Source organism: Petromyzon marinus, chromosome 1 (assembly GCF_048934315.1).
Source record: "Petromyzon marinus isolate PM22_M1 ecotype Great Lakes invasive population chromosome 1, UKy_Petmar_22M1.pri1.0, whole genome shotgun sequence".
NCBI lineage: Eukaryota > Metazoa > Chordata > Hyperoartia > Petromyzontiformes > Petromyzontidae > Petromyzon > Petromyzon marinus.
Genome location: NC_133667.1, coordinates 7,541,717 through 7,569,455, shown reverse-complemented (window position 1 = coordinate 7,569,455; position 27,739 = coordinate 7,541,717). Strand labels below are relative to the sequence as shown.

The 27,739-nt window shown below is 43.0% G+C and overlaps 1 protein-coding gene across 1 annotated transcript; it reads right to left on the bottom strand.

The window, feature by feature from the left end:
- Positions 1–8,254: 8,254 nt before the first annotated feature.
- SPAG6 (sperm associated antigen 6) lies at positions 8,255–26,180 on the bottom strand. Its single transcript, XM_032952083.2, has 12 exons — positions 26,073–26,180; positions 25,923–25,968; positions 22,583–22,678; positions 21,453–21,619; positions 19,391–19,574; positions 18,184–18,389; positions 16,484–16,657; positions 14,666–14,818; positions 13,557–13,748; positions 11,875–11,991; positions 10,365–10,510; positions 8,255–9,320 (listed from the first exon to the last, which is right to left on the bottom strand). Exons 2-12 carry the CDS (start codon positions 25,945–25,947, stop codon positions 9,254–9,256), a joined length of 1,527 nt encoding a protein of 508 aa, XP_032807974.1. The 5' UTR covers positions 25,948–25,968; positions 26,073–26,180; the 3' UTR covers positions 8,255–9,253.
- Between the last annotated feature and the right edge of the window lie 1,559 nt (positions 26,181–27,739).

The following is a 27,739-nucleotide window of genomic DNA, read 5'->3' as shown; positions in this document are numbered from 1 at the left end:
TGGGGATTTCCAGATTCTTGGTGGGGTGAAGGGATTTCCACTGCTATTTCCAGCCCGTGTTTCTGACGCAAATATGATGTCATGTCCATTACAGTTCCTTGGTTGAGTTATGAGCATTTTTATTTAAGAATACACAGGGCTCACAGAGCCAAATTGAGTAGCAAGAATAATGAAACGGCTTGCATGGTAATGCAAACCATTGTTCTCATGGAAGAACAGATTAAAGCCGCAATCATTGATCTTCTATGAATGGGATTGTGAATATTTTTTTTGTATCTTATTTTATCGAAAATTATAAAGCGCCTTTTCCAAGGCACTTTACATCGATTTTAAAATTGTACATAATATGGTAGTGATTTGAGATTTAAAAAAATGGGTTTATTAAAAGTGGTGGTGCCATTTTATGGACAGGAGAACAGGCGAGAGTGTTAAGGAGGGGTTGAAGTAGGCCTGGTCATAGCTAGACGGCGACAGAAAGCTGGAGGGCAGAACACTTATGAGAAATCGCATTGGGAAGACAAAAGGGGTCGGCTGGTGGGAGAACTGGGCGGGGGAAGTGGGCCTCCGCGAACGAGTGCCCCGCACCGCCGCCGATATCTGCGTCTGTGAAGTGCAGCAGCAGAGTCCCGGCCGGGCTCGTGCCGAGAAACAGCATGCAGCGTCGACCCGGCTTGCTCGACGTGGACGCAAAGCTCAGCATGCCAACACGGTGAAGATTCCCTCGGCAAGAGCCCAGCCGCAGGTCCCTTCCATCTCAGGGACTGCCCAAAGCCCCGATGTCCTCGGGCAGCCTAAGCCCTGGCGATTGCGCGGTCCAGCGTAGGAGCCACCTGATACGGGTGACGGAGCGGCCGACCGGTCGTATGGGGCGATGAGTAAGCCACGCGGCTCAGGCGACGGTATGGCCCAGCGAGTAATCGCTGGTAGCCGGGCTGCAAAAAGTATGCCCAGTGGGCACGGGGGCAGGCAGGAGACACGGGAGGGGAGTAGCGCCTCCGAACAAAACAAAACAAAAAGCGTCGCCAAAATAATAAATAAACAAGTAAAACTAAATCTTTACTTAAAGCTTTCGTGACTGCAGAAATTCATATTCTTTGGGTCTTTCGGTAGAGCCACGTAGATAGAAAAAATAATTAAATCATAATAAAATCATAAGTAAAACTAAATAAGTGTAGGAGGACGGGAAGAAGACGGGGAAGAGAAAAAAAGAGAGCGATGTTGGGGAGGTAAGGGATGAAGGAGGGAAAGCAGATATTGAACAGATGGCTGCTGCTGCCAGCTTGTGCGGCACTGCCGCTATCTTGCTCCTGATTAGTCCTCTCGGCCCTATAATAGTTAATATCTGAGCACAGTGGCACTTATGTTAGTGCCATGGAGGCAGGGGATGGTGTATCACATAGATTTGTGAAACTCCCCCAGCACATATTATGGCCTGCAAAATTTGGCCAGGAGATGGAAGTACAGCAAGTGGGTCCTAACACATATATACTGACCATTGAGTGCTATCTCATCATATGCGTGCATTCTCCCAAAATGACCAAACATCCCAAAAATCATAATTTAAATTGGTAAGGTGCATTTCATCTGTAGACCCTAATGCGCTGGAGGATCCGCCTTGTTTTATATGGATACCAAACTGAATTGTCTAATTCTCAGAGCTGGAACAAGCCATAGGTGTATAAATGGCATTGTGTGGTTATTAGTGACCGGGCTGAGACTGTCAACTCACTATCATTTAAACATTAATTTATTTACGTATGATGAACTTATTTCGCAGTGTATGTAGCCAAACGTGCTACTCGGAGGGGTGGCTGAAACCCGAATTAAAACTTAGGTTCAACAGCAGTGTTGACTCAGTGCTCTGATACAGTATCGTCCTCTTCAACCATTTTAAATGGAAGTCTGTCATACATGATATATACCCTTACCCACCACATGCAAATAAGCAGGAGCTTCTATCAATTCCAGCTCTGTATCCATACCCATGTTAAATAATTTTGGACCTGATTGCACGCCACGAAATAAGTATACTCGACTGTGTTTCCACCATATAGATGCAAATCATGCTGGCATCAAATTATAACTGAATCGCAACTCCCTACAAATTACCCCATATCACCTGAATGCACCCTATCTCATACTTTACGAGATAAGGAGTGCCGAGCTTGAAAATCGTTTTTTCTTTATCACGGTTGCCGAACACGGGCTCAAAGGCATAATATGCCCAGTGCAGAGCAACACGTAGTTGAAATAGATAAGAATTCGTATGTCTCTTGAACTGAAAAAATAAATAATTCTTAAGTCGAGTAGTGTGAGGTAAAGAGCAGTGGTGTTTGAATGGGTGACCACTAGTTGAGGTGGTCACGAGTGGCCGCACAGCTATGGATTTAGTCCGCATATAAATAATATAATGGCTGTGGATTTAATATATGTGTAGATTAAATTATCCCTCGTAGGCAATGTTTTCTCCAGGTACTCTGGTTTTCTCTCATAAGCCAAACAATAATGAATATAATGGGCCAAATAGCCCAAGGAAAAACTCTCCTGAAAAATAATTTGAGACTCATTGAGGTTTTTCCTGGGTAAGTAAATTGGCATTATTATTGCTCTTTGCATTGTACAATGGCCTGCAAAATAACAACACTGTCTTTACGTTAGTTGAGATTGACGTTTAAAAAATATGAAATGTATAAAATAATGTTTTCTTCTAAAACTATATTTATAGTTTCAGTCTGACGATGGTATATTCAGAATACAGATTAGCTGTGTAGAGTAGCAGAGCTCATAGCTGTGATGCCGTGCGTTCACATCCTGGCCAAAATTTATACAGCCCCCTCATCATTAACTTCCTAGTGTCAGTGAAGCAAGTGTCACGTTGTGAGCGGCAGTATTTAGTATACCTTGTGGTTCATTTGTAAATTGTGGTTCATTTGTCAAGGTACTCTACTTAAAGCAACTGCCTCGCAATTACAAATCCCCGATGGGATCGACTCGGCCCATTGTCGTGCTGGGGCCAGAAGCAAGTAATCAACAGTAGTCATCTGATGGAGAAACTGGCATTCGCTCTGAATCAGTACAGTTTCTATTTCACTTGCTATGGACTGCCACATTCTCACATTCGCAAGAGGACGTTTTTAATTTGACTTGACCAAACTTTGCCCGAGGAATGTGATTTGCCACTGCTGGCTGCTAGTGCAGGGATCAAAATGTACAGTATGATTTATGTGTTCATGTTCTTGAAAACATTCACCACACTCTTGAAAAAAGTGTTATTTTTAAAAACGGGGCCAACTTCTAGTTTTTGAAAAAAAAATTATGGACTATCATTTAATCATGTTTTTCAGGTTGAATATAAATTGCCAGGTTCATCGCTTCAATGGTACGCTAACTACTGCGCCGCTGCTACACTCCAACATAAGTGGCGAGTGGCAACATCACAGGTGAGGGATATCTGAACTGGTCCTGGGCACACTCACGTTCAACAACCCACATTGACCAGAGTGGTTAAGTATGGTCATACAACTGTGGTGCCACAGTAGCGAAGCCACACCGTTGGAGCCGTGCCTGCAACTGTGATGCCGCAGCAGCGAAGCCGTCCTGCCGACTCCGTGGCCGTGACGCCGACACCTCCGAGCGACGGGGCCGACGCTGCTCTTCCCTCACCACTCCTCACATGAACACACACACACACACCCCCATAGAGCCCCGAGGGGAGGTCACCTGGCCGACAGGTTTTCACCCAGAAGCCCTCTCATGGGACCAAACTTTATGGTTTCCTGCGACAAGGGAATTGGGCGACCACCCCCAAGGCTAACGTGCACCGCGGCGCCGTGACTTGGGTTGTAATTACATGGTCACGACGGGGCTGCTGAGCCACCGCGGATAGAAAACACCCACAACACACACGGGTCAGCAGGCAGGTAGGGGGGGTATGGTAGGACAGATGCGCTTGTTTAGAGGGTGAAAAGCGGATGTCTGAGAGAGCACCGGCCCGGGGAAAGTGGTGGGAAATCCGAGCCACCTGATTGGACGGGAGGCCAGCGGATCAGCGCCTATTTATCTTTGATGTAGAGTACAATAAAAAGGGTAGAGAAGATAGGGAGAGGGAGTTCGTATTGTATTCAAGCCAAGCTCGGGGTCGTCGACTTCCCAGCCACTCGAACGTCCATGTGACGAGTCGAAGTGCAGTGAGAATCCGACCCAGCAGCTCCGTACAATTCGAACCGTGAATACCCGAGAGTGAGATATTGAGGCCATTGGGAGATTGTCTTAGGAGAGTGATTTGAAAGAGACGATACAGATCGGGTCTTAGACCATCGGGAGATAGGTTAGACCTGCCCTGCTGACTCAAACTGACTCGGGTAATTTAGCCTCGGATTCGCTGAGAATAAACTGCTGGGGATCAATAAACCTTGTCGTGTGGTTTCTGCGAGGGTGGAACGGATGCATGTTGGTGTGCGTCGTTGTACCCTGTGTTTGTGCGTGAGGGTGTATTTACTCACGTGTTTGCGCTCGCCCATGTGTGTGGCTCGTGGTTAGCGTGTGCTTGTGGTAAGTGGCGGCGGCCTCGTACAGGGGCACGTGAGATTACTCATACCCCGTTTCGTTTAATGTGTGCGTGAGGCTAACGGGCGGCGTACACGCGAGATTATTTGTGCGGCCTTTTGTTTAGCGTGTGCGTGGGGTGAACGAGCGGCGTACCTGTGAGTTTGTTCATACAGCCCTTTAAATAAATCTCCGAGACAACCCCCCAATCGGCTGCGCGTGTGCGAGTGACGTCCCTGCCCTCTGACCCCCAAAACCCAAGTCCCGCGCGCGCGATTGCTGCGTGGCACGGTAGATGAGCGACGTCGGATTTCAAGTGAGTAGGTGTGAGTGAGTGTGCGCGGAGATTGGGTGAATTGATCTCAGGTGGCTAAGCGCCAGCCACGAATCATGCCCCACGGGGCCGCAGCGAAGGGGGGGGAGTCGGTGAGCAGTAACCCTCCCCAGGACACGGAAGACCCGAGCAGTGGATCCCACCTGAGCGAGGAGACGGGAGTCAGCCTCCCCGACACAACTCCCACGACTGATGAAGTATGCGGTGTCCTTCATTTAGCAGTGGATTGACAAAGGGACTGTACAACAATTTCTGGTGTATCTGAGTAGGATGTGTGTGATATTGTAAATGTCAGAACGTAAATATATTTTCATTTGTGGAGTTTTCATATTCGCGGCTCTCTGATGTCTCGTTTTATAAAGTTGACAGAGCGTATCTCTTCACAGTGCAGTGACTGACTCAGAGACACTAAGAGTAGGAGGCACTCTGTTTATTAACACGGCCTGACAGTAACGCTTAGTAACTACGGTTCCCAGTCATGACAGCTGGTAGACTGCCTGACTGGCGACGCCGAGATCATGAAGAGAAGATGACGGTGAAGACTCCAGCAGCACGACGGGATCCGGCTCCAAACAACAGCCCCGAAGTCCCCTTCCGGGGCCCCTCTTTTACTGTTAGCGTGGCCTGGCCCCGCCCCCTTCTGGAACCTACTAGCGGGTTCTCGATGTGCCCCTTCCGTGACCCTTCCCCTAGATCCCTCTCTCCGGTCTATCACCTGACCTTCTATCAGTCAGGGCTGCTGTAAGCTGCAGATCCCCTTCCCTGCCAGCAACCAGCGCTATGTTGCTACGTGACAGATTCTGTCACTACAATAGTATGCAATAAAAAGTGATGCAGGCTTTAAAAAGCTTTGAGTAAACATGTTGTGTGACATGGCTCACAGTAATATTGATGTAAACATTCAAGCACAAGGTTCACGTATCAATTATAATACCGTAACAATTTACAACCCTCTGTCAATCCACTGTTGGATGAAGGCCTCCATACGACACATTTATACTTACACGATCTAACCCAAACATTATTTATTATGATCAGTTCCCTATTCAAATAGGAAGCCTCATTCAGTCATAAGTCTACTTTTAGGATGTACGGCAAATTCCCTTTTGAGGATTGTTGGCCGTTTCCTTGTTTGAGTAATATTGTGTGAGGTAGATCCTGAAAAAAAATCCAACCCATACAAGACGAAAAGTTTTAGCTAGCACAGATAGATGGGAAATCTACTTGCTGTACCACCTGCCATATGCATCTTTCTAACTTGGAAAGTGTACCACGTGTATACCGGCTCCACATCTACGTAAACAATCTACCCTACCGGGTGCAGTGAAGAAAATAATAATAATACTAAAAGGGACAGCACAAATCATTACTGGATTACAATATTTCCCTGCCAGATAAATACAATTGAAACCAGACAAGGATCTGTTTAACTGGTAAAAATAACATTTCCTCCATCACTCAAATAAATTGTGTTCCAGCAATTTCAGCAGGCAAACTCTGAACAGCTTTTGACTTTCGAGTCTCATCAGCAGTGTAACCTGTAAAAGAAAACAGTGCTTGGCTGTTGTTACAACTGAATGTCAGCTTGGTAACACTTGTAGCTTAAATAAAAAACAGACCACCCAGTGTTGTGTCCCAATCGTATATATTATGTTGCGGACAGATTTTAGGGATGTAATTCTCCAAAATAATACTTAAATGTTACTCATAAACAGCAGCTGGCACTTGGACATCCACAAAGCCGTGGTAGTGGGGGAGCTGGTTTCACAGGGATTTCCCGTTCTTCGTTGTTTTCAGTCCACATTGCTCAGCTACACCCTGTTCAAAGTGTCCGCCTCTTTTTGCTACATTCTCAGAAAATTACATCACCACTAGCAACACATGTTAATGTGATATGACGTAGCTACATGAGTCAACCTGGGGGTAGAGGGTGAGTCAGCATGTGCATTAAAGTGGTAAAATACACGTGTATATATTTAAATATCACACGGTCAACTGACAGTCTATGGAGGACCTGACTAAGACCTGGTTAAAACACAGGGATAATGTCAATGGATCTTTAACTGCCAAAAACACATCAAAGTGTAATTTTATGTCCTAGAATAAATTATTGGGTGGATTTAGGGATAAAATTGTGTAAATCTGGGTGAGTAGCTTTCCACCCACATGTGGTAGTGAGTTAATCATAAACTTGTGTCTGAGTTAAAATCAACACTTTGATTTTTGTTCGTATAGATTTTGTACAATTCATGATTTGTGGGAGTCAACTCGTATCAATCTGTGCGCTTAGTAAAGAGTTTGATAGTTTTTGATTTCCTCTTCTGTGCGTTTCCATTAAATAGGGGTATCCTTTGTATTTTAATTTCAGACGTAATTACATTCAACTCTTCTGTATAGTGGTCAGAGCCTTATGGTTAATTCATACTGAACCCTTATAATCTTTTCCATAATCTAGCTCTCCAAGTTTCAGACGATAAAAAGTCTAAGTTTCTTCGAAAAAGCTGCCTAGTTCTCTGAGCCTCAAGAATTTAAAATGATCCATAAAATCCAAAAAGCTTCAGCGGCGGTTCTGGGCTCCAGGTTGAGGAGGCAACAATGTTACCTTGGGTTTTCCAGTCACAGGTGACACGTCCAGGTGGATTTATTGAGTGACTCAAATTCGCTGGTAGTGGTTTCATCAACAGTACTTCCTCCAACAAACAGTACATGCAGGCCATGCAGCTTCCCAGGAGTCATATTTTGGAAGGAGCCCAGCACTGGTGCATTATCACATGTTGATTTACAATGATCATTTAACCCACCTGCACGCGTAACCTGAAACAGGAAAACCCAAGGCAGAATTTGTTGCCTCCTTAAGCTGGAGGCATGACGTGCCACTGTTGAGATTGATACACTGACCAAGTACTTAAACATCCTAAAAGTATCAGTTGAATCTTGGGAGCTTCAGACACTGATACTCAACCCTAGGATTTATAAGGTTTCTGAGCCCCGTACAGTGAAATGTACATCTAATAATCCTAACAATATCTTAGTCTAGCTCTTTGAGACTATAACTAACACTTAACACGAGGACATTTCAATGGCACATTGTGTAATCAACTTGTTGCGTGAGTAAACTCATACATAAAATAACAGGTTAATAAAAAAAATTATGCCAGATTTTTTTACACTCACTGACATATCCCATTTCTCTCAGTGACAATTAAAATATATTTTTAATTAACAAACTAAACACATTCGTCTTCATGTGCGATTAAGAAGAACCTTTGCACAAAACGTCACCTTTTATATATATTTTTAAGGGTACAGTGTTATTGTCGAATGTGGGGAGTTTTTAGTTATTTGTGCATGTGCATCATGAGCCATCGCAACAAATTCTGTATTTTATTACTTTTTATTCACCGATTATTTATTTGTACATTAGTTATTGCTGTATTTAAAACATCCAGAATTCTAAGAAACCTAAGTACACCTTAAATATTTTTTTCTTCCGTCATTAACCATTAATTATGAACTGTAAGAACTGATCAACCCACTTCTTTAAGACGTGGTCAGCAATAACAAAAACATAACAGTCTTCCCAAAGGGCACATTTTGTCACACCTGACCACACAAGCATGAACTGTTTCTGCAACTCTTGCACTATTATTCCTGCGAAGGGCCAATCTAAAAATGTTCTCAACATCTTTACCAGTGGTATGCTAGACTAAATGTGCACATTCTACATTATATTTTTTGTTATTAAATGTTGGACTAGTTCCATTGAATGACTGTAAAAAAATATAACCAGTTCTAGGAATTTGCGTGAGTCATATATTTTATTGCATATATTACATAACATGTTACGTTGCCTATGATAACATCATCTGTAATGTGCTGATCTCATTAGATCTCAGAAAGGTAAGCACGATTTGAGCTTGGATGGGCGACCACCATGAATGTAGGCTACAGGGTAACGTCGTGGGTAGCAGAGGCCAATGCAGCAACATCCATTGCTCTACTGCTGTTCTACACATCAAGATCTATGCACCTCACCTTCCCCAAACCGCACTGACCAGCGTGATGAAGTATGATTAAATAGTTACCATGACCTGTACTGTGTGGGGCGGCTCTCATCCAGCAATGGATTGACAAAGAGCTGTACATGTGCATGATGTTAAGTTATTGCAGACTGTTGGTGACTATAGATTGAGGGTGGTGACATGCCACTTAAACATAATAACCACTGTCTCAGATGAGCTTCGACTGCATGTATATTTTTCCAAGTGGATACCGGCACAATGAAAAGATGCGACTAATTATGTATTCCAATCTATGGCTACCTATCACTTCCCTACCCTCCTTGCCTGTGTCTGGGAACGCCATCTCCATGAGCTATTGCAGTGGCTCGTAACTTTCCACTCGCTCCAGCAGGGCCTCTGTGTATCCAGGTGAATAGTACCTGCAAGGCGACGGGCATGCAGACAAGGGGGGTTAGGTTAATATGGTGGAGCACAACCCCAATGGAGTGATTTCAGGGCAGGGTTGCCTTGGGTCATGAGGGTGCCATGGTGGCGAGATGTTAACTACTTTGCCTGGTATGCAGGAGATCGTGGGTTCGATCCCAAACCTGATGTCTATTTATTTGTAGTTTGCATGTTCTCCCCATGGCCACGTGGATTTTTCTCCAAGTCCTCCAGTTTTTCCCTTCACATTTAGAATCAACGTGCATTTTAAGTATTTGGCTGCGATAAATGTCCACGTGATAAGCCACTTCGTTGAGCTATCACTTGTGGCCAGGTCGCTTCTGAAAAAGAGCTATATAGCTCAGTGGGCCTTACGTGGTAAAATATAAAACAATTTATACATAGCTGGAGTTTAACTTGTATATTTGGGGGGTAGGGGTTCGCTTTGTCTCTCACATTATGGTCAAATTACCCCCATGCCCCACATGGCATGGATTGACAAAGGGCAGCACATGTTCACGTGCATATTTATACGTGCATCAAATTAGAGTGTATGTTCCTCCACTCAAATAAGCATTGGAAAGTGATCATCTTCACAGACAGTCTTAAGTCAGTGGTGATTATCAAAAATCATTGACTGAGAAGTACAAATATAACTACTTACCCCTTTGGATAAACTGGCACCTGTCGATGTAATGTGTATTGTTCACCACTGGAGCTGCCAACACAATCGTGTGCTGGCTTTGGCAAAATACATCACCGGAATGATAATGGCCAACGGTCGAGACTAATGACAGACTGGAAGCTGAAGGAGGGAATGTGCCCGACAAGTCATCCACTGCGTGTGCAGGAGCTAAATGGATTGCAAAAGAAGAAGATGGCTTCGGGAGGCCTTCATCCAGCAGTGGCCAGATCATAATAAATTAGTATGATGATGGTCTCAGGGAGACACTTTGCATTGCCTTGGTTTAATGAAGACTGCATGCGTAAAGCGAGACACGCAGCATTATGCGTGTCACATGATCAGCTCGGTAAGGTACCTGACGACCTCCTCTGGGTAGCAGGCATTGATGGTGTTGATGTATTCGTAGAGTGCCGAACCCGGCTCCGCCTTGATCTCCTGCACGACCTTGAGACTCCCACTCGTCACAAAGAGCCTGCGTGCCTTACTGTCATGGGGTAGGACCTGGCAGCGAACACAGAGCATGTGTACACAAAGGGTAAAATCAAACTGCAAGTAAATACTGCAGGCAACATTGCGCTGACCAGCACAATAAATGCTGCTACTATGTGAAATGTTAACCTGGAAAATCCCCAAGTCCTTTTACAACTATTTCAAACGAACCATTAAAATGTGTCACCGTTATCAGGTATGATCTATCCCGTGCTGGATGAATGTCTACCCAAGCCAGTCCTATGATAGAAATAATCCATGAGCTGATTTCATCCCTATTAGCTTTGAATGAGACTTAATAATGTTTATTTGGAAACGCTGAAAACAACATATCCACCAGGAGGTTATGTGATTATTACAATATTATGTGATCGAATGATACCTCATTCTGCATTAAAAACGTACTCATGGATGCTGATGAAACAGTTTGGCATTCTAACTTCTTAACACAGAAATGTAACTTCATCAGTCATGATAGTACAAATAATTTCTTTAGGATTCCGATTATAGGAAGAATCACAGATTCTCAGACCCTCGTGGATATCAAATCCCAGATAAGACTATGGATAAGAAAAGTAGTTTATAAATATTTTAATTTGCAATACGTATCTCCGAAACGAAGACGTATGTGACACGTCCAGGCTACAGCCAACTGTGTGTCCTGGGCTTGTCTGATACAAGCTTGAAACTTTGTTGATACGAAAAAAAAAATTCAAACTGGCTGTCATGTATGACTGCCATGCTTTTTAATACATCACCAGAGTGGAATTGATAATACCCACAGCATACCTGAGAGTTACATATATTTATTTTAAAGACGGATGTTACACAAAAACCTTTAAAAATACTTGAAAGTTACAGTCATAAAAATAGTCATATGACTCTCTAATGACGTCATTGCATTTGCATTACATTATAACATACAGGATTCACATTGTAATGATATCACGAGAAAAGTATAAATATGCCACCTGACTGTAATATATATTTGTATTAACTTGTGTTGGCCACACAGCCATGTTTATATGATGAGAGGTATTGAGTGTTTGGGATGTACCTTCTTTTCAAGTTAGTTACGTTTTTTTAATTTACAGCCCTATCTAAATCCGATGCAAGAAGAAGGCCTCCCCATGATATGTCAGCAATGGAGGTTGTTTAACCTTACTTCACCAAACAAGTAAAATGCAGGTTGGTGAAAGGAGAGGCCAAGGCCTGGTTCAGATATCATTCGACATTGACGTTAGCCATTGCCGTGAATCGAATTCGGGTGTCCGGGTTCGTGCCACAGTGTGCTACCGTGCCAACCCGGTGTTATACACAATAGTCAAATGTAGTGGTGAAGTGAATGAGTATTGTACTGCTGGTGCATGCGACACCTTGCTGAATTGGCCCAGCACGTGCTTGAGGATGTTGGGGGGTGCAGTGTAGAGCATGGGCTCGAGCGCAGGCAAGTGCACGCAGCGCTGCAGGATGTTCTTTAGTGCGCGCTTCGACTGCACACATTAACACACAGCATCAGAAAGTGTATTTAGACTGGAGGAATCTGATTAGCTATGCAGCTTTTTTTCACAGATGTCCACACAAACACAAAGCCATACGGATTGTTGAAGTCAGCATTTAAATATACAGGATGGCCCAAAAGGTTGGACACATAGTTATTATAATTATTTTAACAAATCACACAGGGTCATTTCATTTATATTAACGAATGTTCAAACTGACTGCCATTAACATTAATGCATGCATGAATTCTGTTTGGAAATTACTTTAGGACTTTTTTTTAAAGATTATAGGTGTAATCTTTGAACATTAATCAATTGTGTTTTCTCTAAATTAAAATTTTCAATGTCATCTGAATAGGAAGACGAAAAGGTTATATTAATAATCATAATAGATAGCATCTTAACTTAAAGAATAAACATTTTAAATTTTATTCAGTGTTAAAATGAATATAATAACCCTATGTGTCCTGACTTTTGGGCCACCCTGCATAAATACCTTTGTCAATCCACTGCTAGATAAAGGCCTTCCTCTGCTGTGTCGTCCATGATTGTTTGACTATACTTCAGCTTGCTGCCCAATGAAGCTTAGTGAGAGGATGGAGACCCCAAGACTGCTGCAGAAATTACCCACCATCAATTCCAGCATTGGCAGAACATCAAATCCAAGCCGCTGGATGGGTTCATAGTGCAGTATGCAAACCACTGCACCACCATTACATGCCTATAAGACTCTTCGGTTGATGCTTGTAACCAGCAGTGTGGTGGAGTGATGGCACAGTAGTTATGAACCACGACCTATATTTGGCTTATGGTCATGGCAAACACCACTGGGAAGCGACATCTAAACTGGTCCTGGGACCAAGACCCCTCAGCCTGACACTACCCCCCACCTCTCTCCAAACACCAGACCATGCTTTTTCTACCTCAAAAAAAGTTTACATGAGGACATCAAAACTCCATGAGCAAGAGCAAGATTTCTAAGCAATGGGTTTCCTTGCAAAATATATGATAGCCATAGCTAGGGAGGGCTCAGTTGTGGTCACCTGTATTGACAGGATGTTGATGCGGATAGTAATCGATACTGGAGCTGTTTTAAAAATTATTAGCCAAGAGATGCTTCTAAAGCTGAATAGACCACACACTACACTATTACCCTCAAAGCAGAATATCACAACCCATGCGCTGGTTGATCAGTGTGCACACATTCCTCCACTATCACATGTGCTAATTTCTTTAAGATTTCCCTATGGACATCGATACGACTCAGATCAGATGCCCTTGACATATTAATCACACCTAATTCATTGCCTCTTTTAAATAACATCTTTCCACAGTAAGTGCTATTGTCTGGCAAGAAAATGACCCTAATATACAAACTGCCAACCCTCTTAGTATAAAAGGACTATCCTGCTTAAGTATTACACTTAAGCAGGATAGTTTTAAAACTGCTTTTATTCTGTCACCGTGACTGTATTTCTCCCTGTGTTTTTCTTCAGGTCTCTTAAGTCTCAATGGGTGCCCATCTGCATTAACTGAAGCTTTGGGTGAGGTGTCACCTTAGCTTGCAGGTCTTCGGAGCTGTCGGCCGACATGTAGAGCTGTAGCAGCTGGGGCAGCACGTTGCTCATGGCAACGGCGCGCGCGTGCTCGGCCGTGTGGCGTCCGATCTGGCCGAGTCCCCACGCCGTCGTGGCGCGGATGTAATCCTCTTTCTCTTCCACCAGGATGAGGGCCAGCTGGGGCACCGCCTGTGTGTACACACACACAGCGTGCACGCATCACCAGCACAACCTACAGAATTAATGTATTTATACATGCAACGAGCTATAAGCCGTGAACACTAGATACTAGCAGCTGGTTTCACCTCTTGACGAAACAGCAGAAACACCCTGTATCAGAATATGCACAATATGTGATGAACATATTGTAATATGTGATGATCATATTACAATATGGCTGGATCGATTTTGGCAGTAGTGTTCGCTGATCAAATGTTTTCCTGGTCCTAATGTTATTTTCTTCGAATATTGAAGAACATTAGATGGATGTTTCACTCTATTAGTCAGTCACGAGTGGCTGATGTGAGTTCTATAAGGGCTAGGGATACATTTAGTACAGATATATTCAATGTTTTTTTTGTTTATACATAAAACAAACAAAAAAACAACTAAATATCTGGTTTTCCTCCTTCCCCAAGAGAAATTGGGTAACATGTTTTTGTTACTTTTACATTATATTTGAATCTAGGACTATGACAGTCAGCATTTGAGGGTTTTCAACGGTGCTTAAAACAAACATAATAAAATGTTTAAATCTGAAAACCAAAAGTACGTCATATTTTCAAAAACTCTTTTTTGTCAGGTATTTTTTTAAAGAGCGTGTGATGTTGAAACTTAAAGAACGTGAGAAAAGCCCACTTACCATTGACTATTATTACTATCAGGGCTTAAATTATCAATGAATATTTTACAGGTCACTAGTAGACTGGAGTTGGCACGTGACTAGTAGCCACAGCCATAGCAAGAGGTATACTCGACATGGTGTGCTGGCTGCAGAAATTGAGCCATCATTACAATAATTAGCAGCATCTCATTACAATAATTAGCAGCATCTCGTTGAATGAGAAACCAAAATGCAGGTGACCTCCCCAAATCGCACACCGTACCTTGGCAGTGATGACGGTCAGAGCGAGCGTCTCCCCGTGTGCTGAGATGTAGCCAAGCGCCATGATGCCAGGCAGGCGCACGCTGCCCATGCTGTCGCCCACGTAGTCCACGATGGCAGCCAGTGCTCCATTGTTTACGAGCAGTTGAGACAGCTGGGATGTACACGGGGAAAAAAAGAGCATGCATCTGTATATAAGGGATGTTTGTCTTTGTTTTTGTTAGCAATATATTGTATACGTGTGCTGGTCCTGTCATAGCACACAGGTCACCCTTGCGAACAAGACAATATTCATATTAATCAATCTCTTGTTGTAATAAAGATTGAAGTGGATAGGATTTATGAATAATGGCACAGTAACTCATATTTCTGGCCATCCTTGTCACCCAATTCCTGATCACTGTAACTGGTACTTATTGTAGACTGAGTCTGACTAGGGGAGGTCCTGTGTGTGTGTGTAAGCAGTATCTCAGTCGCACACAGACTGTGCAACTATTTCAGTAACTTTGGGTCAATTCCCAGTTACAAATATCCCAGTTACAAATATCCCAGTTACAAACAGTGGTTTGTGCTGTGTAAATATCAGTACTCAGGAGACAAAAGTTGATAGGCATGGTGCTGGCCACACCACACTATCTTATGTGATGATAACCTTCATAATTGTTCACTGACAGCACTTGTCCGAATAATTAAAAATGCTAAACTGGAGACCTTTTCTATTTATGTGTGAATGGGTGTTTGTTTATTTATTTCTGGCGAGCAATGGCACAGTAGCTGCACACTGCTTACAATGTAAAAAGAAACTCACGCACTCATCAATAACATTACCATAAAATTATATATATAATCACCGGTGTTTCGGGTAATGGCCCTTTTTCATAGTACATTATAATGAAGGACCAGTGTGCGAAATATCAGCAATTAAATATCTATTTTTTATTTTAAGGTAAAGTTGATGAGTGTATTGAGGTTTTTTTTGTTAACCGTGCTTGTGCACCACTGCCAATGCAGCATCACCAAATTGTTGGCTGCTCAGATTTTATTCTGGCCATACACTATTGGCAAATTATATCGGAACCTGGCCTGGGCCTCCCTTAGGTCGACTTATCCTGATGCAGTGAAAAACATTTTCAATTCTGAGACAAAGGAGGCCCGGAGTGGTGATAGGTGCCGCTTATGTTATCCTTGGCTTGGAATTGAACCTGGGACACTGGTTTGTTTGTGAACCACTGATCGTAGCGGTAGTGTAGCGGTTAGCACGCTGCGCTATGAACCCAGCAATCTGAGTTCGATTCCTGCTCATGGCCAACATCGGTAATGAATATCTGAAGCAGTCTTGGGCCTACCCTAGTTCGACTCAGCCTCAAAATGTGTACCCAGTGCGGTCTGTAAACATCGCCACTCGGAAGACAAAGGCAGCCGGGTGTGGTGCTGGCGACCCACCCCCTTGTGTACTATGCCGGCCTTCATAAGTGCTCGCTTACAGAACTTGCCCCAACAGTCTGTTAAGGCTACATGGGGGATCTTTGTCTTTGCATCTCACACAAGCACAAACACACGTGCCACACACGCAGACCCACAAAGACAAAGATTCCCCATGAAGTCTTTGTATGCTAGCACAGTACATGAGGGAGTGGTGAGGCCAACACCAAGCTCGGCCACCGTGTTCTCCCCACTGCCGACTCTTATACATTCGCCACAATAGGATTTGAACTCAGGCAGCCGTGTTCACGGCGCGATACGTGAACCACTACGCTATCACTCTCCACACACACACAAACCTACACACGTGCACGCAGAGTACGGAGCGAGCCGGTACCTCGGGGCTGTGCTTGGCCACCTCCCGCACAAGCGTGGCCACGTTCTTGCGCACGTACTCATCGGGGTCGCGCAAGCCACTGAGCGCCGCTGGGAAGATGTCTGCCTCCACCACCAGCTCGGCCAACTCCACCGAGTGCTTGGCGATCTGACTCAGAGCCGAGAACACTTGGCGCTGTGCGGCCAAACCGACCGCCACATAACAGCCACAAACCAGCAGTTAGCAAAAACACATCAACCACTCGTTAGTAACAACACAGTCGACCAGTGATTCGGAGGCACATTACGATTTATCCACAAAATTATTGAATTAATTGACACAATGTGGGAGGTTGCAATTCTATCAAAGAATCAATTATTTTAATCCAATTTTTATTGTCTGATAAAGTTTCCTTTCTCCATTATCTTAAATGTAACATAAAAATGTAACTCAAAATAGTTATCAGCATCATTGTGAAGTATATAAATCACATAATGGAAACGCAGACCATGTCTCCTTCATATAACTCTCTCCACATAAAAAAAATTAAGTATAAATTGTGTCTGCTCATATATTTTGTGACATGTATTTATATTTTCCATAATTATGCTAATCACTCTGAGTTCTGTATGATATAATTTTGTGTCGAATCGGAGAGAGGCCTTGTCCTTCACATCTGGCAGTTCAGAAGCATTGATTTAATTAAGCCTGCCTGCTGATGAGACACTATGTCAAAAAGCAGAATAGAGTTTGCTTGTACTGACTCAATGTTTATCTAATTATTCACTCCAAGAAGGCTGTGGGGTTGAGTTGTGTAAAACATGTATTTATTAAGTATATATGTTTCGATTTAAAGCTTTCGTGACTGCAAGGATTCATCTTCTTTGGTTCTTTCGGTAAAGTCACGTAGAATGAGAATAAAATAATAAATTGATAAAATAAAATAACACAATAATATTCTCACGACGTTTCGGCCACAACACAAGCGGCCTTCATCAGGTGAAGGGACGAGACTGTCTGGAGGACAGCGCTGGAGATGAAACTGACCACCAATTCATAGTCTAACACAAATGGTTGACAATGTAAAGAGTGCAATGTTTGGTAACACGACACGGACCAATGTTGTATAATTAAACGTGGGCTCTCCAAGGAAACGCAACACGGATGATCGGTTGGCCTACGCCACACAACTACTGCTCACCAATGCAATGCAGCCCACTGGTGGATAGCAAAACGAGCCACTGTTCATAAACACAGTAGACCATCGTTGGCAAACAACACGTGAATTCGTAAATAACCCAGATTAAATCAAAAGTCAGCTCAAAAGTCAAGAAATTGATTTCCCCATACAGCCACGAATAGGGTAGCAAAAATACTCAAGTATGGTACTTTACTACAGTCAGAATCAAGCAGGTACCAGCTTATAACTGCAACATTCAGTACTGTAAATGACAATCTCACATTCAAGACAGTGCCTCCTAGCTGCAAACCAAACAAGTAGGCATTGTTCAACATTGGTAACATGTTTTAAATGTACACAGAGTGGCTTTATTAGAGCTTTCCCCCCAGGCAAACCCCCTACGTTAATGGGAAGGCATGAGAAAATGTTTTCTCTGTATAACCTTTTGCAGTTGATGACATAATATTGAATGATCCCTTACAGCAACAAGCCAATGAAACAAATGCATACATCATGGGAGTAACTCAGCGTAGGTTCACACCTTGAGCTTGGCGTCTGGGTTGAGCACCATCTGGGCAAGGTGAGCTATGGCGCCCGTGTCCACCACAGTCTGTGCAAGCTCCGCCGTGTGCTTGCTCACGTCGCTGAGCGCGGATGCAGCGATTCGCTTAAGCGCCAGCTCGGGCTCCTGCAAGCACAGCACGAGCAGCGGCACCGCGCCTGCGTCCACCACCGCCTGTGCCAGCTCTGTACACACCAAAGGCAAAAGACAAAGATATCCCATATAGCCATTAACAGACTCCATAATAGAGTTTTTTTGGGTTAGATCACGTAAATATATTTGTCATTAAAACCCGCTACCACCTGACACATCCAACTAGTAAGGGTTGTCACGTATACAGAACATGCCAATTCGTTACTAGTACAGCACATTGGGGTGTTAGAGAGCCAAGCCACAACATTTACAATATGAGTACGAGGTTTTTTCCAGTAATTGCAACTCGCTTCACCATGCTCCAAATGTGTCACCTGCCCATACGTCAATCAACCCACTAGATTAAACTTTTTAAAAACCTATTAAAATACTTTTTATTTTACCAGGTAAGGCCCCCTAAACTATATAGCTCTTTTACAGAAGCGACTTGGCCACAAATTATAGCTCAACGAAGTGGCTTATCATATAGAAATGTATAGCAGCCAAATACTCTAAACGCATGTTTCTAAATGTGGAGGGAAAAACCGGAGGACCTGCAGAAAAAGCCATGTGACCATGGGGAGAACATGCAAATTCCAGATATACAGCCGTCAGGGTCGGGATTGAACCCACCTCCTGTATACCAGGCGAGGTAGTAAACATCTCGTCACTATGGCGCATACTCTCCACGTGCTGTACACGCATAAAATAAGTGCAAGCACCATATATTTGCATGTGCATTCATGTGCCATGCGATTCACATACAGAATGGGGACCACATACACATGCATGTACACAATACATATATAAATATATATCCGCCATGTAGCCTGTATCGACTATTGCAGAAAATTCTAATAGCGAGCTGCTATGAAGGTCGGCATGGGTTGGTGGTGTGGTCCGTGCTATGCCTGGTCACCTTTTTTTCCCCATTACTGTTATTTACTCAGCCTACCAGTCAAGTGTTCTACTATGGCCCCACACGAGTGATCTCTGCATTGCCCTACCCATGGAGCGACTCCGATGAAGGAGGTGTCGGTGTGCAGTTCCTCACCAGCATTGTGCCTGGCGATGTAGCTGAGAGCCCACGCGGCCGCCTCCTTGACCCCAGGATCAAACTCCTCGAGGCACGCAGTGAGGGCGTCCAGTGCCCCGCACTCCACCACGGCACCCGCCAGCTCCCCTGAGTGGCGCGCCACGGCACGCAGGACAAATGCGGCCGCCTTCTTGTAGAAGCGCTGGCCGAGTGAATGACGGTCAAGTGGGCACCAGTGGTGATAACATGGGGGAGGAGGGTGATTGTTATATTTTTGTCATTAGATACTTTCCCATGGCAACGAACATTTGAAATAACTTCTCCGAGCTAAGATCATTAATGATGCCGAAGAATCATTAATGATGTTGAAGAATCCGTGAATCTATGAGTCTTAGATATTAATACCGAGCCCTACAAATGCTAAGCGTGTCTTAGGCTGGCGCTCTGAGCCTCAGGCATTAACAATGAATCCTAAAAGGATCCAAAGTTTACTTCTATGAGTGTTGGGTTTAAATAAGAAACCCTAAGACTCTTAAATGTGCATTGGTCTGGCAATGTGGGCCTAAGACATTAATATTTATATTGAACCATAAGATTCTAAAAAGTGTTGAAATGACGTCCAACAGCAAATTTCTACATAAGAGCACTCAACTGCCACCAGAGAGATCCGAGATTGAAATGTGAGAAGCTACCCATGATTAAAACAAGGTTCTCAAGAGAACCAGAGGCTACTGACAAAGTGAGTTCATTGTCTCAGTGCATTCATCTATGACTGCATGAAAAATGTGAAACTTTGGTGTGTCACTTAATTTAGTTAATTCTATACGTGATGACGATTAATTTTCGTTTGATTCGCTTTAATACTATGATAAATACTCTTCGCAGGCATAACAGGGTTGTGTCATCTAGTGTTGGATTAAAGGCCCAAAGAAATCACTTCGAAATTAGTGACATCATATTCCAGGGGCCATAAAATTATCCAGTGGCTTAATTTGGAATATGACCCTTATGATTAAAACATATCTTTCCGTGTCACTCTAGCCCCCATTCTGAAACACCAACTATTAAGACGCGGAAACAGTGTTAAACACCTTTTGAGACTAGACTAGACTGGTGTGGACCAATCAGTTTCAAAGACAATGCATATATAATCAGAGTATGTTTTTTGTTGCATTCTGACCACAAGTATTGTGGTTAATGCAGACATGATTCCTTGTAAAAGGTTTCAGTTTGGTGTTTTAACATCTTAACACCTGTTTTGTTGCCAGAAAAAAGGGGAAAACCTATTCTCAGCGTTTAAAGACTCCTCAAGAGCCTATATATGTTCCACAAATGATTTTCTTCGCAAACTAAATTATGTTAGATTAATGGCACAGAAGGCTGGGGATTAATTTACACACGGGTAGTGTGGATCATGCAATTTATCTGCGGTTATCGCGACAGCTGTGGGGTCTGGAGTAGGAGGAAGGAATTCTGACGAACGAGTTTTGTTCCCACAACAGAGACTGGGGTAGGCTGATGTGCACCAACAGTTGCTGTGGAAAAAAGCTCTGGCCACACGCCAGCATACTCTCTCTACCACTCCTGTCTGCTGCTGGTGGGGGGGCAACACAGTTAGCACCTATGCCCAATTCATACTCCACACCCAAGCAAGGAAAGTAGTTGATGTGACCATACAATTTGAATAAGAGGACACCACAATTCTCACAGGGCCGACACAGCTATAAATGAGTGCCTGGTGCAATATGTGAACATTATCACTGGGGATAAAAAGGCAACTGGGTATGGTGCTGGCCGCAACACAGTTTCTTGTGTTGTACCAGCCTTAACAGATGCTCAATAACATAATTTGCTCCAACAATCTGTAGAGAAAATCTCACCATATTCGTGAATAGTGAATCTGCTATGAAGAAGGGCCATTGCCTGAAATGCCACAAATATGTTGTGCTTGTGTCAATGAAAGTGTTTCGTTTTTGTGCTTCTGTTCCACTGCCAATGCAGTATCACAAATATTTGTTCAGCAGTCTATAAAAAAAGGTTAGTGAATGTTTGGAGGGCAGGGACCACATTGAGGACGCACATTCTGCTCGGACAGCGAGTAGATGAGCTGGGGCAGAACGTCGCCTCGCACAACGGCCTCCGCCAGGTCATCGCTGTGGTTTGCGAGACGACCCAGGGCGAGCGCCGCCGTCTGCTGCACCGTGGGTACCGCGTCCAGCAGCAGCGGCCGCAACAGAGCCATCACCCCTGTGCCACAGGAATACACTTGCATTGGTGGGACAGCCAAGGCTGGAATCACAAGTGCTAACTGCGAAACAGGGTCCAAGTGAAGAAAATCTCTGTAAAGGTCCCAGAAACCCAAGTTTCATCGATTTAAATATTTTATAATTTTACATGTTTTACTGTCAGGTTTGTAACCAGTTTAGTTACTGAGTGAGGCAGAGGCTCACTGTGATGTTATGACTGCTTTCCAGGTCAGCTAGAAAATCCCTGACGACACTTTGAAAAAAAAAGCTCCCTCGCATCGAGCCCAGTGTGTGCTTATGATATACCGTAATGCACACTGTTGTTATAAACGCTTACTCAGGAAAACCTCAAGAGTCTCAAAAATCTTTTTCAGGATGGGTTGGTCCTGTGTTGTAATGTTTGGATTTTGTGGATGGTAGATTGTGATAATGTGAAGGGAGATTGGAGGTTGTTGAATTGTGATGGACATTGCAGGATAAAGTGCAAGATGATAAGGTGCAAGGTGATAAGGTGCAAGATGGTGAGCTACAATTTTTGAAACATGGTTTGGGGAAGTGTAGTTTAGCAATTCATAGTGAAGAGTAACAAGTTACATCAAGTGACATGATTTTGGCACGAGGGTGTGTTGAGTTGCACTTGGGTGAAGTATAGTCAGAAGGGACAAGGTGGGTTACAATGGTGGGGTACAAATATAACGAGACATCAAATATTTGATCAATATTTATTCATAAATGCATGGTACATGCATCAAAGCGCAATAGTGAGAACTGATCTTGGTAATTTGCATAAGCTTATACTTAATGGATTCATATGAACCCTGCAGCCTCTAGTGAGTCCTCCACAAGGAGAGGTTGTGATGGGAGGTATGGCAGTTAATGTTTTGATGGAGGGTATGGTGGCAGTGTAACGATTGTGTGCAATCGAGTGGGTTATAGCAGAGATGTAGCACAGCAAGTCACACACCGGCATTCTGCAGCGTGTCTATGTTGTGGGATCTTGTTGCCAACTCGGCCACCGTCTGCACGAACTGCGTGCGTGCTTTTTGATACTGCTCAAACACTGTGCACAAGGGGAGACATGGGTCAATGTGCAATAGGGTTTAGAGTTAAGACAATCTCGTGAGTCATGTATGCCGATAAGATTTTAAATTCGAAGCTTGTAACAATGCACCCTCTGCATGGTGCATTGAACTGTAATTGATGTAGTTGATGTAATTGTTGTGAATGTATGGTTTATAATTACTGCAAAATATTAATGAACAAGTACAGCATTTCCATGAAACAATCACATACTATGCAGATCAATTAAAAGTAATAGATCTATACATGCATAATTCCATTAATGTATCATCCACAAGAATTTGTATTCGGCAATAATTTATTATGAAATGCCAATAAATGACTGCAGATGTTGTACCTAAAATCTTAAAGTGCATGTACAGTATAACATTCAAGTACTTTAACAGATTTTTTTGGATTAGATCGCGTAAATATATAAATTTGTCATTAAACCCGCCACCACCCGACACAGCCAATTGGTAAGGTTTGTCATGTAAACAGAACATGCCAATTTGTTACTAGTACAGCATACCGATGTGTTGGAGAGCAAAGCCACAACATTTACACTCAGATTGTAAATGTTGTACTTAAAGGGACGTGTGTCTTATAAGGGAGACAGGGGGTAATAAGGGGCTGGAAAAGAAAATACATCCCTAAAGTTATATCAATTACCGCAAAGTACCACAAAGTTCTGCAAACTACTGTAGATTTAGCGCAAAGTGTCGTAAACTACCACAAAATTACCATAAAGTACAGAAAATGATTGCAAACTACCACACATTTACTGCAAACCACAAGCTACCACTAATTTAGCACAAAGTACCACATTTTTATCATACATTACCATGAATTTAGAGGGTTGGCCTAGGGGTAAATGTGCAGTAGTTTGTAATACTTTGCAGTAACTAGTAGGACACCATTTGTACACTTTAAGTTCGTGAGTATGCAATTAGGATTTAGATGACTCTTCTGAGCTAAAACTCAATAAATTGTCAACACTGCAAAAAATGTCCCTTTATAAACAGTAAACACTTTATCACGTAAAAACAGGTCTGAATAGGAGCCTCTCAATGGGATTTTACCAAATACAATAAACTGATAAGGGCATTTAATGTGGGGTTAAAGCACGATTAAACATTATTTTCAAGTTCTACTACAATGGGGACCTTATTTAATAAGCTTGGAGAAAAAAACCTTGATTACATTTTCAACGTAAAATAAACTATTCTGTACTGTTTATAATGAATATATGGCTATACAAAAATATGAAAAGAAAATAAGGCAGCATAACGTTTAAATACATAGTGTATAACAGTATCCGTATACTACGTTCACCATGGAGTTGTATCGATAAGTTTAATTTGTGTGCCGAAGCTTGAAGATGAATTGTTGCAGCACGAAATCGTGAGATTTCGTGACGTTTGGGGAGACCATCCGGCAGTGGATATATCATGGCTAATGAGGATGTGCATTAAAAAGTATTATAAGACATGCCGAATAATAAATAATGTACATAATACAGGTTTTTTTTGCGTTAGATCGCGTAAATAGGTGTCGTTAATCCTGCCACCACTCGACAGCCAATTAGTAAGGTTTGTCACGTAAACAGAACGTGCCAATTCGTTACTAGCACAGCACACCGGTGTGTTGGAGAGCAAAGCCACAACGTTTACAATATGAATACGTTTCGCCAGTAACTACAACGATCTTCATCAGGCGACAGCCAGATTTTATATATTTACGCGATCTAACCCCCCAAAAAAACCTGTATTATGGATATTGGTCGCGAAAGCCTACGTGTTAAACTAAATAATGTACACCTACCAAAAGTATTTCTTAACTTTGGAGAATGTACATTTGTATTTTTTCATAAATTATACGCCCTTTGTTACTATCGGCATCATATCATGAGACAAAGTGCCGTTCAAAACTGTAGCAAAAAGCACATTACCTTGCTTTAAAGCATGGCGACTTTTCAATGCCTTGACAAGTGTTGGTCACACGCCTTTAAAACGATATTTTCATTCAACCGAGCTGGAATGTTGTGAACGTTAATGGCAAGCCAAATTTTATATTGTTTTTTTTTGTATGCAGTCATTGATGACTGGGCTCTCAGGCCATCGACTCACCCACACGTGAGAACCGCGCGTAATCACACGTGGCTGAAAACCCAGGTTCGAACCGAGACGCTCAAGTGTGCCAGCTCAGTACACTGATTAGTAAGCCACCCACTCCCCTGCAATTATTTTAAGTTTAATATATTCCCAATGAAGCCGCATAGAATGATATAAAGTGCATGCTCGAATCAATATTTGGCAGAGATTTGGATGTCATAATTATTGGTAAAAACTTCACGTTCCTATGGCGAGACAAATTTTTATCAAAGGACAAGCACTGTTGGAATCATCTTCTTGGTTCTTTCGGTAAAGTCACATAGAATGAAAATAAAACAATAAAATAAAACAGAACTGTCGCTTCAGCTGAAGAAGGCTACTTGTGTTGTGGCCGAAACGTCGTGAGAATTTTATTGTCTTATTTTGTTTTATTGTTTTATTCTCATTCTACGTGACTTTACCGAAAGAACCAAGAAGATGAATCCTTGCAGTCACGAAAGCTTTAAATCGAAACTGTTGGGATCCATTTGTAATTACTTTATCGACGGCGGATAATGCCGGGCGGTATATATTTTTTTTTAATGATCACATTGAATGACAGGAAGGGAATCACATGAATCAGAGGAATCAAATTAGAGACGCTGCGTTGCCCATTGAGGAAAGTAAGTGGGCTTAGAACAGGGCACTGCCACCCCTTGAAGAAATGGTGGCTGATGGATGAGACGGGTCACGGAACGGCAGTCAAGGCAACAGCTCGAGAGGGTTCGACAACCGCGGAGATGGAGCCATTAGACCATCTCGTGCGCAGGAGCGACTGTTGGATTGCGGCAACAGTGAAGGCCATCAGTGGATGCATATAACCCTGACTGATGCTGATGATGTGACGGTGACGATGTAAACCCGAATGGGCGGAGAATCCCCAAGCGCAGCTCGAGGAGAATGCGTCCGATTAATTAAACATTGCGCTTTATTGTAGAGTACGGTACATTGAATGTATCGACCCCCTCTGGTACGGCTTAATGTTAGCGTGTTACTTTCCGCGGTGCCGCACAAAACACACGTCACTTCGCCACGTTTAATACGTTTACGATAACAACAAAATACAAACTTAAAATAATCTGTAGAACTCACCTTGAAGAACCTGTCTCTGGCTCATATTGGCGCGTGCACGCACAGTCTGCCAAAGATTTTAAAACTGCGTATTATACAGAATACAAACAACGACTGCAATCGTAATAAGCAACTGGAACGCTGTAAGGTAAATTGCAATATATCGTTAACCGTTAAAGGAGGTTGAGCTTGGAGCGTGAGTCGCGCTGTCGCCGCTGCTGCGTTAGGCCGCGTTGCCAAGGGCAACCAGAAGCAGCGCGCGTGCCGCGTCTCCCTGGCGACGGGCCGGAACCGGAAGCAAGGTGGGGGGTGGGGGGTCAACAACCCAACAAGAAGGGCCATTTGATTTTGATTTAAAGCTTTCGTGACTGCAGTCATTCATATTCTTAGTTCTTTCGGTAAAGTCACGTTGAATGGAAACAACAAAATAATAAAATATATATAAAACAATAAAAATTCTCACGACGTTTCGACCATAACACAAACGGTCGTCTTCAGGTGTGTTGTTTATATTTTTATTTTTGTATTGTCTCCCTTCTACGTGACTTTACCGAAAGAACCAAGAATATTGTTTATTGTTGTTGGGGGCCCTCCATAAATGACGTCACGCGATTTTGGACGATTTTTGACCCCCCCCCCCCCCCCGTCGTCACACAGCGTCACAAAAAGTCAGACCCCCCTCAAATATGACGTCACAAAGCTCTGCCCCCCCCCCCCCCCAAATATATTAAACATGCTTCAAATCTTGATTTAACGCTTTCGTGACTGCAGGGATTCATATTCTTGGTTCTTTCGGTAAAGTCACGTAGGAGGGAAACAATAAAATAATATTGTTTCCCTTCTACGTGACTTTTTCCCTTCTACGTGACTTTACCGAAAGAACCAAGAATATGCTTCAAATCGCTTTAAACTATTGTCATTGTAGTGTGGCGCTGCACTCTGATGTTGTAGGAGAAAACAATTATTAAAACGTCTATTTAAGTAGAACGTCTTGTCTATATTTATTTAAAGTTGCGCATTTTGATGTGACGTCACATTTCTCATCCCCCCCCCCCCTTGTCACACATCGTCTCAAATTTCTGACCCCTCCCCCCCCCAGGTGCGTGACGTCATTTATGGATGGCCCCTTGTCGAATTCGGTGAAGAACAACAAAAGCCAAACCCCCCTCGATATTCTTAGTTTTTTTCGGTAAAGTCACGTTGAAGAGAAACAACAAAATAACAAAAAATATATATAAAACAATAAAAAAAAATTCTCACGACGTTTCGACCATAACTCAAACGGTCATCATCAGGTGTGACCGTTTGAGTTATGGTCGAAACGTCGTGAGAATTTTTTTTTTATTGTTTTATATATATATTTTGTTATTTTGTTGTTTCTCTTCAACGTGACTTTACCGAAAAAAACTAAGAATATGAATTACTGCAGTCACGAAAGCTTTAAATCAAAATTTAAAACCCCCTCGATATGTCAAGAGCCGCAATGCACTGTGTGGTGAATGCGAGGCGGTGGTGGTCCTGAATAAATAACGTCACAATGCGGTCCTTGAAGAGAGTGGCATGCGGCTCCGGAGCCGCAGGATGGCCGGGGTCACACTCCCATTAAGTCACGTGGGAGGCATTTTTAAAAAGAATAATAACTTCGTCAAATTAAATTGCCTTAAAATAATTATCATACAATAGAAGACGTCTTTGGGCAAATGGCCTTGCCCTTCATCGAATGACCAATTTAAGATTGTGTTATTGTTGTGGCCCTTTATTTCAAGATGGGCCATTGCCCGAAACGTCGCAAAATGTACTTTTGCTTTTATTAAGGCCCGCCGGTGTTATTGACGTTT

Coding starts and splice junctions, on each gene's coding strand:
- SPAG6 (XM_032952083.2), bottom strand. CDS start 25,947: ATGAGCCAGAGACAGGTTCTTCAAG. Junction 22,679..25,922: donor CCAGAGACAGGTTCTTCAAG/GTGAGTTCTACA, acceptor CCTTGTGCACAG/TGTTTGAGCAGTATCAAAAA. Junction 19,575..21,452: donor ACTCGCTGTCCGAGCAGAAT/GTGCGTCCTCAA, acceptor TCACTCGGCCAG/CGCTTCTACAAGAAGGCGGC.